Genomic DNA, 12,160 nt, shown 5'->3' with positions numbered 1-12,160 from the left:
TTGCATGTACCAAGAGAGATGACTTCCACCTGCATGACCCTGAAGATTGGCCTGTGTTTGCCTAATATGTCCCACCAGCCCTTAAGATTTCATAATGTACGCTCTTCTAAGCAAATGAATTAGCTCTGGACTCCTACAAGAGCAGATGGGTTGCAGGCAACCTTCCTTCTTCAAGTGACGATGTGGCATTTAACCACAGGTGTCCTACATCTGACAAGCCTGGTCAGGAACCTGTCAGGCTTTAACCTGCATCTTCAGACAATACTGACACAACTACTCTGAAGAGAAATACAGTGCACTCTCACTATATTAAATTTGTTCAGCTTTAGGCTGTACTGATGGTCAACACATTGTGCCCAGAACAATTTAGTTAGAGAAATCCTATAAAAAGAACTAACAATTTTAGCAACTAATCTTCCTCTGCACTTTTTACACTAGGAAGTTTATGCAGAAGTAAAAATCACAAAAATCCTGACAACCTGGCCATAACTAATTAAATTAAACTTCATATTTTTCACAAGAAAAAAAAAACAACCATGTAACAACTACAGTAGTTAGGATAAAAGCTTACCAGATGCGTTTTGACCGTGCTGATCCTGACTCAACAGGTTCACTGGACAGAACTGAAGAGGTGTTTAAAAACAAGAGATTTTCACAACAGAGTAACTGGAGCTTCTCATTCTCAGTGGGAAGGTCTACAGCTTTTATAATTGCTGCGTATTCTAATATTGGTTGTCTGAAAATAATTAGGTCCATTAGCTATGTATCAGCATTTTCAGTTCTGATCTCTTGGTGCTTAACTATTCTAAAATCAGTTTTGCTATACCACCATTCAAAAAAACAGAGCTAATGAAGATGCTGGATAAAGAAGCACATTTCATAAATTATACTAACCTCAGGTAATCTGCAACATCTAAACAGACTTATAAAATGTTCTCTTTCTTTGCAACATACCCAGTTTTGGGTATCGATATTTTCACTTAGCTATGATATCACCTTTTACTTAGAATAGCATCTTCTATCCCAAAATGTGGTCACTCCACCTACCTGTAGGATTAAGCCGACTATACACAGTAATGAAGAGACACTATACAAAGCCACACAAAACATTATGAGAAGAAACTCAACCACAAGAGCAAGGAAAACAAAAATTTGGAAGAATCACATTATCTAGATTAGTATCTGACTAGTAAATTTGGGTTAGTGTTCTCATCCATGGACAGAAAAGGACCCTGCTTTTAAATTTCAGTGAACAGATGGTGAAATCCCACTTCCTGCTACTTTCATGCTGGGAGAGTAACTCAATATTGCATCAGCCAGGAGACCAACACCTACAGAGCTGCAAGAACACACCACATGGGAATTGGCCTCTCCTTGGAGGTCTCCTAACCAGGGCCCTTGCTATATTATTTAAAAAATATCACACACTCAAATTTGAGGTGGCTTTGGAAATTTCAGGTAGAAGCTGATGCACTGTGCTTGATTATACTAACACAAGATAATATGTATATTTTTATGCCTTTATACTTAATTACAATTGCATTTTAGTGTCCTCCATGATAGGGACAGATTATATTTTGCCATTATTACCAGTGTAACTATACAGAGAAAGCCGTAACAAAGTTATGTTGCAGAAGACATTAGTGAATAACCCACTAAATACTATTAAAAAAAGAAAAAAGGTCATTTCATTGAGGACTAATGTCATCAGTATACAGATCTCCCAGATTTGCGGTGGTTTGCATCAGCTTCAAAACAGCAATACAGAAAAGTGCACCAAAGCAGAAATCAAATCTGGAAAACTAGGCAAACCGAGATCTTCTGCTCTGAGAACAGATAAAGCAAACATGTGAACACCAGTAATGTAATGCTGAAAAAAAGGAGCTTTATACATCTCTGAAAAGAATCAGACACAATGAATTTTGGATACATCACAAAACAGGTATACAGGCTTACAGAGACTACTATGGGTTTTTAAGATCTTAGATGTCTTAAGACCAGTCCTGAAAGGTTATGTGCTCTCTTCCATCCAGTAGCTTTAGGAGCTATTCATAGAATAGCACAAACTTACTTTTGTTGCAGTCTTATTGAAATAAAGAATAAATAAACCTGAAAAAACAACTCTGGGAGAAAGAATAACTCTGTTTTAAACTGTGCAATTTCTTTTTTTAAAACGAAACTTTTTGGAAATAAAATACTTAAACAAGAGTGGAAAGAATGCAAACAATAAAGATCGTATTGTCATTGTGCTTCATTTTGTTAAGCAGGTGAAATATCAGACCCCTCCAATTTTCATCTACTTCATATTTCAGTCGTAGAAAGTGTTACATCAGCATAGTCACCAGGTAAAGCTCCTGGTTTACTCTTAATGGACTTTCTTCAGACACTGGCACAGATGATGAGTGATTGTCCAATTCTGAAGCTATCAGAACTGAAGGGATTTAGCAATGTCATAAACACCTCTCGAGGGAGTCACCTGGTGTTGAGAACTCACTTTACATGCCATGTTTCAAAATCAGGTTTAATGGATTTACATTAAATTCAAACCCACTTTAGAGCTATTATTTCTCCCTTTCAACCTTTTCACCCACTACTGCAACATACTACAGCATATTTTATAATCACATGTTTGCAGGCCTGTAGTAAAGTAAACAAAACTTCAAAGGGTTATTATTTAAAGACTCTGTATCACGGCCATAGGCCTGACTGTTTTTCTTCCTCACCACCCTTTGGGTCCAAAGCACATAATCATCCAGTAATTGAACTGAAATGTCTAAATGGCTAGATCCCCTGAAGGACATAGGTAGTTAGCAGCAAAGAAAGTAAGGGACGCTTTAAAAAACCCTCATGGCATTTTCCTGCACTACTTAGAAACACGGTGTAAATGTAACTGACCCAGACCTGATAGGCTTTTGCAAAGAACACAACAGTGCATAGATATTTCTGGGCTTGTAACTAAAGATTAAATGTCAAACCGTGCTGTATTTGAAAGTGAAGATCTTACATTTAAATTACTTTCAGAAGAATTGAGAAGAAGGAACAGAAATATATATACGTATATACAATAGTATATATAACACAATAGTATCACTAATACCATGTGAAAGCAAACCCCTCTAGGTCCTCATATTTAATAGCCCCTCCAAAAAGTGTAATGGATAGCAGATCCCAGGTTTTCATACACTGTAACTGTCAAAGCACTCAGGAGATAGAGAAGTGAAGGCTCTGACAGCTCTCTTTTACATTCTAAATGACATCTGCATTCAACAGAACAGAAATAAAGATTAAGGGAAACACCTGATATGATAGCACTCAGCTTACCTCAAAATGCAATATTTAAAAAGTACAGAGAAACACAAGTCTGCCTTCTTGTACTGTAAGTAAAAACTGGTGTCAAAGCCTCAGAGGTCTTCACCACTGCCAGAAAGGCAAACACTGCAGCATTCAATAGACTGCAGGGGCAGAAGCCACAGCCTCTGACTATGTAACTGTTGAAATCAAAAGGTGTTTTGTCGGAGAAGGAAGGGAGGAGACGGTCTTTGAACGCAGACAGAAAATGGCTACAGGTACAGTCATAGAGCATAGGGAAACGGACTTGATTGAAACCTTTGCAGTCCCTTCTTGTTCCTCTGTGAGGAACAGAATGCCCCTCACTAATTGCCAGTGCCCCACTGGTTCTGTACCTTTCGCAGCGCGCACCTACTGCAAATCTCTTCTGAGAGGTTATCACTATTATGGCTTCGAACGAAACACGTCAGCATCCAGATCACGAGAGATGATTTCAAATAGATTTTTGCTGGTTGATTATATAAACGATGCCTCTTACAGCTGGAATAACACCTCAAAGGCAATATAATGACGACATGACAATGTATGTAAATCAAGAACTGCATGTGGGTTTATTTTACACTTGAGAAAACAGTGGATTTAATTGTGTGAACCAAAATGTACTGTACAATATTAATGATAAAACATCAAAATGTATAATTCATAGTGCATTGCTTGCTTTATTTTTATTTATTTTTTTTTTTGTCAGATAGTTCCTTTACGTACATGCATCTGGAAAGATGCAGGTGCCAGTAAAATTCCTCTATTTATATCAAGCTGCAGGAACTAAATTTTATTCAAAAAGTGTGGTTTTACATTATATACACAGAAATTGAATATAAAATGACAATATAAAAAGTTAAAAGAGAAAGCATACAGCCAGAAGGTACAAAGAAAGTTGAACAGTTTAAAATGGTACGATATGTAACATGTATTTTTTTTAAGCTGATGCTGGCAATTTACAAGGAATAGAATCCAACATTTGCCCCATTTTTTTTGTTTTCATTTACCAATGCAGCACACTATAGAAAGGTCAGCTTGTACCAAAGCTTAACATTTGTAAATAACTATAAACTGCAGTATTTTACAGAAAAAAAAAAAAAAAAAAGGAAAGAAAAGAGCATTTTTACATTTGTTTTAAATAACAGTTTGCATACTTTTTTTTTTTTTGCCAAAAAGTGGCAATTCTCAGCATCCAGAGGGTTTGGGCATAGTGGCAACTTGGTTTGCTTTTTTTTGTAATTATTATTTAACTTATACAGTTGTGGCTTCCTAACCCCTTGATTTCTACACAGCTCTCCTTCTTCCAAGGACTTGTATGCACAATATCTTCACAAACCAGTTCTGCATTAAAAAAAAAAAAAAAGAAGCTCATTCATTAAAAAAAAAAGAAAAAGTCCTGCTTCCGACACAGCTTTTATTCGAATGAAATGCCTTTAAGCCTTTTGTTTTGGTTTGGTTTGTTTTTCCTTATTTACTTATTTCATCACTGGGAAAGGCACAGAAATGCTATTACAGTTCTCAGAGGGTTAAAACTTGACACTACCAGGTTCTGTGACCTTTATTGTCATGGCAACTTTGTAATTTTAGGATGTCTCTTTATCATTGTTCTTTGTGTCTTTCTTTACGGCTAAATTAATGTCTCTCAATAGTGTCTCCCACTATATTCTACAAAAGATAGCTTAACATCAAGGACAGATGTAGAAAATAAAGGTCAGACTTTGACTCACAAAAAATAAAAACAGAAACAAAAAATAACCATGCACAGACAAAGAGCATATAAATATAACTACAAAATAAGTGTAAGAAAACCCAAGGTCCAGATAGGCAGTTCAGCAACAAAAGTAAGACTGATTTCAGAGGCTCAGGTCAGGCCTAGTGCAGTACTATGAAGAAGTTTAGTGCAATGTTCCTGTGGTCACTTGCATACCTGGCTGCTTACCTGGACGCTATTGTTTTTCTAACTCAATTACATAGATCAGATGGTCCTCTGGGGACTTGCCATGTGTTTTACTAAGGTGCAGTTTGACTGCATGCTTGCTTGCAAAAGTTCGGTTACAGAGCTTACATTGGAATGTGGAGCCTAAGTCCTCCTCGGCAATTCCAAGTGAGCCCAAAGTCTTGTTTGAGAGGACTTTTGAAACATTCTGCTGTTCTTGAATCTGATTAAGTGGTAACTTTGACAGATCCTTCAAACTAAACCCTAGATGTGTCTCTAAGTGACTTACGTATGTAGAAGCAGTCCTGAACTGAGAGGCACAATCATTGCAAAAGAAAACAGGATGCCCTGTGTCCAAGTTCTTTAAAAATTTAGTTCCACCTGTCCTCCTTAATTGATACTTCACATTGGCCAGCCAGTGGCTAATTGTGGTCATGGAAAGACCAGTAAACTTAGAGATGTGTACCCGCTCTTGTGGACCTAGGTCCGACATAATGTATTTGCCTTCTGGGGTCTCCCTCAAGCTGGAAGCAAACTGGGCTTGAAGGATCAGAAGATGCTGAGGGTTCCAGTTGGACTGCCTGCCCTTCCTCTTGTGTACTGGTGACAGTTCATCTAGAGCTTCCTCAAAACTGCTCCCGTCAGCATCAGACTTCTCTGACACGGTAGACGGAGTTGAAGACTTGGGTGTCAAACGCCCCGTGAGGTTCTTCACCATATCGGAAATATCCAGCAGGGCACTCTCCCTAAGCGGGGATGAAGCAGAGTCAGCCACACTGGAAACAAGAGGCTTGGTTTTGGACTTAGTTAAATCAATAGGTTGATCGCTGTTTTCATAGTAATATCGGTCAATAGCATCAGCCTGCTTGACTGGTGTGGTCGGGTAAATGGGTTTGTCCAACATGCTGTTGCTAATTTTGTACAGCATGGCCAAAGGGTCCAGAGAGGGGCTTACTGGCTTAGAAATTTTGCCTAAGTGGGTATTCATAATGGACTGTAAAGCACTCAAGGGATTAATGAAGGATGGCTCAGGTGAATGATCTGTGATAATTCCTAAATTGTTACAGCCATTTGCAACCTTTGTTTTAAGTGGTTCTGTACCGTTTGGCGTATGTGCTTCTGATGGACTATCCTTTTTGACCTTTTGAACTTCTAACTCAGAGCTCTTCTTCAGTTGCTGTTTGTTATTTATTTCTTCTGCTTTTGGGAAATCCTTGTTTTCTTTAGCAGCAGGTGACATAGGTTTGACTGGAGAACTCTTCTCTTTCTCCAAAGGCTTTTCTTCCTTCTTCACATTGATTTTACCTGTGACTTTCTCCACTAGTTCTTCCATAGCAGACACATTGCTCTTGTGAGGTGGGGGTGTGAGATTGCCCGGGGAATGGATGAGTGCATTGTGTTCTGATGACAGGGATTTTACACTGCTTGCGTAAGATGGCTGCATTTGAACACTCTGCACTGCAGGCTGAAGGGGTTTGACTGTTCCCGGGAGCTGGTAAGCTGCATGAATACTGGGATACCCTCCCCAGGAAGGAGCTCCATTCTGAGCTTTGCTGATAGCTGTTGTCACTGTGTTCTCCAGGGATTTCAGTATGTCTATTCCGCCTTTGGGACTATCATCTAGGTCCTCCTCTCTGAGGTATTGGTACAAAGTTGTTGGCTCAAATTTCTCTGTAGAGTCCTCATTCTCTTCTTTAATCTTTTTTTCTGTTTCAGTGACCACCACCTTTTCCTTCTCTAGGTCTTTCTTCTCCTCCGAGTTTGTGGAGCCCGCTGGGGAATCAGGCTGCTTTTTAATGTTGGAGGCTGGTAGCCTTGTGTGGGTGGTGGGTGGAAGAGGTATAGACTGTATCTTCTCCTCCACCACAGGGTCCAACACTAGCTGTTTGCCTTTTTTGGAAGCAGAATTGGTCACCTTCAGGAAATGACCAGTGACCATCATGTGAGCAGTGAGCTGCTGCAAAGTGTCATGGGAACTGCCACATTCCATGCATTTCAGTATTTGGGCTTTGCGTGCCTCGAACTGCCAAGTGTAGCTAGCACCATTTTGATAGCCATAGCGGTTGTTTGGAGTCACATAGGGGTTGGCAGTTTTCTGATCCTTTGCAGACTCACCTAGTGAAGCTTCTGCAGTGATCCCTGTTGGCTCAGGTGAACAGGGTGAAGCTAAGTCCTGAAGTGCTCGCTTTTTGGTAGAAGGGACCAATTTTGTGATGGCTGGTACTGGCTCCTTCAGAGGCACTTTCTGGTAATGCTTTGTTTTTATCATATGGACACTGAGGTCTTGCAAAGACTCAAACGAATGCCCACAGTACATGCACTTCAGCACTTTCTGGGCATCCTCTTTGCCTTCCATTTCCATAAGTGATCGTTTTCTAGGCTTTGACCACCGTTTAGTCTTATCAGCTTCTTTATCTCTGTTGTCATCGCGGTAATGTCCAGTTTCATTCATGTGCACTGTTAGCTCCACCAGTGTGTCATAGGCTGCACTGCAGTCTTTGCATCGGAACTTGCTAGCACCGGTGAACACAGACCCATAAAGTTTATTGTTTTGCCGGTAAAGCTGTACTGTGCTGAAAAGACTAGGCTCTGGGAGAAGTCCATATGACGAGGTCTGCTGCAAAGTTTTAGCTAATGCAGCTTGGTGCCAGTCATATCCTGAGCCACCACTGTTATTATTACTGTTACTAGTATTACTGGTAGTTGTACTGGTGCTAGTGTTGGTACTGGTAGTACTAGTATTCTGGGAATTGGCATTGGTGTCGGTATTGGTGGTGTTTTCATTCTGGCTGATTCCATTGTTGCTGGTGGTTGGATTGGATTTCTTTAAGTCCAAAGCTAAACTGGACCAGCAAGTCTCTGAAAGCAAATTTGCATACACAGCTTTTATTTGTGCCAAGCTGTCCTGTGGATAGGAAACATTGTCTGTGCACTGAGGATCCTCTTTCTCTTCTTTAGAGGAAGTGCTTTTGAAATGGGCCAGCTGATCGCTGTTTTCACTAAACGGCGAACCATAGCCTGCATCCTGATTAGTTGCAGTGCTGACTGGGGAGTTCTGGTAGCTTTGAGCCTCTTTGATCTCTGCTTCTTCATTGCACAAATACTCATTCTCCTGGATGTCCAGAGACAGCCCATCATCTTCCACGCTGTCTTCATCTATTTCTGCTGCTTTCAATTCTTCCTCAGGAACATATGCTAAAATACAGGAGGGGAGATGGGAGGTGGGGGGGAAACAAGACAAAGTTATCGAACACGCACATTTTACATTGCTGTCTTCTGTACGAAAAGCAGTAAGCATGAAGACAAATTTTGAAGATATATCCAGAAACCAAACTCACCATCACTCACACCCTCCTCCTATAAATCCACATACTTTGTCATGATTACAGTTTGATATCAGTGATACCGAAGAATAAACTTTGACTTCAGTGGTAAAATATGTGCCAGGACCAGAGCAGATACCATAATATCAAAACCAAAATCAAACAAAGAGCCTACTAAACTAGTTTTTATCAACTTAAAAAATGAGCTGGTACTGAGCTGTATTTACTGTACTACGTATGTATGTGTAATATATTGCAGCTGACCTACACCCCTCAGACCAAGGCACTCAGAATCACTGGCTTGACCAAGTCCATCTTGTCAGTTCTGTCTTTTCTTGCAAACTGGCTTTAGCTACAGCTTCAGGGGCCATTTCTGTGCCACTGACACCTGATTCTAATGAAGTTTTATGGGGCAAATGTGTCAGGTCAGCTGCCTGTACTAGGTCCATCTGAGAGCAGTAGTAAATGTTAGAGATTAATTTTTGGAAACAACAAACAAAAACCTTAAGACCTTGATCGCAGCTTGATTATTGGCATATGGAAAATATAAAACTTTGCTATTGCATTCCTACCCATGAAACTATATGATCTCACCAAACTACGTATTTATCTATATCAAACTATTTGTTAAACTAGCAAATGTGATATTCATGAGCAGATGGCCATTACATCGAAACACATTTACTCCAAGGGCCCAATTCACAGAAGTGGCTTACATGTACCTAAGTGATAAATGTATATTTCCACTGCAAAGCAGAAAACATAGTTGTACACATTTCCCTCCAGTTTTGTAAAAGAAGCTTAAAGAAATCACAATGCTAATGGAATGTAGATCATTTGTAAGAATGTCAAGGTAGAAAACATGGATTCTGAACAATTTTCAGTAATTGAATAAAAAAGTGCCACCTTGTCAGGTGAACTCTGCAGCAAGTGATGCTGAAATGTGTCCTGTGTCCTTCCACTGTACAATACTGAAAGAAAGCCAGAAAAGAGGCTCTTCTGCTCGTATGTGATATGAAGAAAATATGTATTATCATGTTAACAAAGCTTAGGTCTTCTTCAATTGGGGGGAGCATAAGTACAAGTTGAACTGCTTTTTGTACACAGTTGCTAATATATTCTGAAATGTCTTTTCTGAAAAATAAAAAGAATCTTCTTCCATTGTCATATGAATCGTCCTTTTTTGTCCTTTTTTTTTTTTAAGAAAAGTAACAATATTACGGTCAGTACTGCATTATGTATTCACCTTTGTAATTCAGTCCTAAATGCAGCCCCTAACTACTTCAGCCTGATCTTTTAAGATGAAGCAGGAAAGTAGTCCATCTAATACTGGGCTTGTGCTGAACCTTAAGATGCCCACTGCATGTTTCATCTGTCCTCTAAGTGTCAAATTTTTCATAAGATAATTTGATCTTTTAGTTTTCAAAAAAGTGCTAAGCAGGGCCCAATTCCTTACCGACACATCAGCCTCAGGTGCTTTTAACATGCTTAAAAGGATGGGTGAGTACCAGGCACAATAAAAGTCACCACAGAAATAATCCTGGAGCCAAAGGCCAGAAAGATGCGAGAAAAACATTATAAAACCAGAAAAAAATATTCTCAAACAGATGTTTAGTTAAAAAATGAAGAATAAAATACAGAAACAGTCAAAGAATTAAGGCAGCAGTCAGCTTCCCTGTCTCACAGCAATGCTGCTGTTAAAGCACTCTGCAGATATTTGAGCATGGTAGTACCGCCGCAGTTTGAACTCTAGGTATGTAAGCAGAATTCACTCCCACAGCTACAGTCTAGGATCTCTTAGCCTTCTCATTCAACACGCCTGTTTGCGGTCATTTCTAAAGGCAAAAGACAATATATTTTGAAGTTTCAGATAAGTAAAGAACAGGTAAAGAGGAACATGGTTTCTGATTTTGAAATTACTTTGAACTAGGAACTCTGAGACCTAAAATGCATAACAACGGGCAGTTACCATCTGGCATTTTTATTAAAAAAACACAAAAACAAACAAACAAACAAACAAACAAACAAAAACCCCAAACAAACAACAAAACAAACCACCCAATGTAATAATGATCAGCAGAGTCACCAAGTACAAGCTGAAAACTGAGGGGACACGCATTCTGAGCTTTTATGAACAGCTATCCTCTCACTAACCTCAGTGTAATCACGCCAATTTTCTCTAGTTTTCACAACCCAATATTTTTAATAATTAGATGTAAAAAACTGTTGTAAGATTCTGGATGTTTCCAGAGTTGTTACAGCATTTTGTAAGAATCCATGTGAATTACCTGCTTACATCTCTTTACTTAATCCTAAACTGCATAAACATATATTTTTATAATTGCTATATATAACCATTTAAATACCTGCTTAAGTAGAAACTCTACATGATCCACTGCTGTATCTTTTATTTTCCTTTATTTATTTATGATGGCGTGTTTTCTCTAGTCTCATACTTTTGCACTTTACCATAAAAAATAAAAAGCAGCTAAACTACACAAAAAACATCGAAACTACACATAATGTCTGTGTTCAAATGTCAAAGAAAAGAAACTGTTAGGGTGAAATATCCATCTTTACTTACTTTTCCTGCTCTTCGGTTTTGCTGAGACTACTAAACAACTGAGCTCACTCCCTTACCAACATATTCTGCAATATAAGAGCTAAGAATGTACAATGGGTCAGAACTATGATTTTCTATCATTTCAGAATTTAAGCCAGTTTCTAATAAAAACCTGAATTTGCATGATGTGTACACCCACATGTCTGTACAGTTATCTGAAATCACACAAAGAAATAATGTTTCTTAGCAAAAAAGAGAGTAATTTATCTGTAATGTTTAATTTCTATCACTGCAATAAAAAAGATTTTAACTCCTTTAGTTATCATAGAATACAGACAATACCTGTTCATTCAAGACTACTAATGCTTATGAGATGAACAGCAGCACACTCAACATGATATTTTGCAAGGTCAGTGCAATTCTCTATCTGAAAAGCTTTCTGTAAGAGCTAACACAGAAGCAAACAAAACGAAGAATGTTAATTTCTAAAAACATGTATGTTTTACTAAAATTATCATAGAAATTTGACAAACAAGTAAACTTCAGAATTTTAAATACAGCAAAAGTATTCTTATTATAATTACTTGCAGAGACAAGTAATATTATTCTACCTTAAATAAAAGCATGAGACATTCAGATTCTCCCTCTAAACTATAACAGGTAGATCAACAGACAGATTTCAGACATCATATCTTTCTGTGACTGAGCAACTCTCAGCAACCTTCTCCAGATATTCCTGCATCTGCAAAGACTCTGCTGTCTGGCACGTCCCAAAACCACACAAAAATATTAAGAGCAGATATAAGCAGTGATCCTCCTCAACAAAAACTATATCCAAAGCAGAAGAAATTACAGAACATAGCATCAGCTTTTTTCTTCCTTCTCTGTGCATAGACAGACTGAAGCAAATGCAAGGTGGAAAAGGGGGAAAAAGCTTCAAATTCCAGACAACTAAAAATTAGGGGAAGCAGTTTGTATTTCTTTTCTTCTTATTAAGTCTTGCTATTA

General features: G+C 38.5%; 1 protein-coding gene across 2 annotated transcripts in view; it reads right to left on the bottom strand.

The window, feature by feature from the left end:
- Positions 1-3,874: 3,874 nt before the first annotated feature.
- Positions 3,875-12,160, bottom strand: part of TSHZ1 (teashirt zinc finger homeobox 1) — a 57,231-nt gene continuing 48,945 nt past the window's right edge. Inside the window, exons 1-2 of one of the 2 annotated variants that reach the window (XM_027678488.1) lie at positions 5,270-8,579; positions 3,875-4,671 (exon numbers count right to left, since the gene is read on the bottom strand). In XM_027678488.1, the coding sequence (XP_027534289.1) occupies positions 5,277-8,564 (3,288 nt within the window). In that variant the 5' untranslated portion in view covers positions 8,565-8,579 and the 3' untranslated portion in view covers positions 3,875-4,671; positions 5,270-5,276. Of the gene's footprint in view, positions 8,580-12,160 lie in introns of those variants that run through there. The other variant, XM_027678496.1, reaches the window with a different exon arrangement.

Source organism: Neopelma chrysocephalum, unplaced genomic scaffold, assembly GCF_003984885.1.
Source record: "Neopelma chrysocephalum unplaced genomic scaffold, ASM398488v2 Primary Assembly neopelma1_22b, whole genome shotgun sequence".
Lineage (NCBI taxonomy): Eukaryota > Metazoa > Chordata > Aves > Passeriformes > Pipridae > Neopelma > Neopelma chrysocephalum.
The sequence above is the reverse complement of the archived record's forward strand: the minus strand, read 5'-3'. Positions and strand labels throughout refer to the sequence as shown.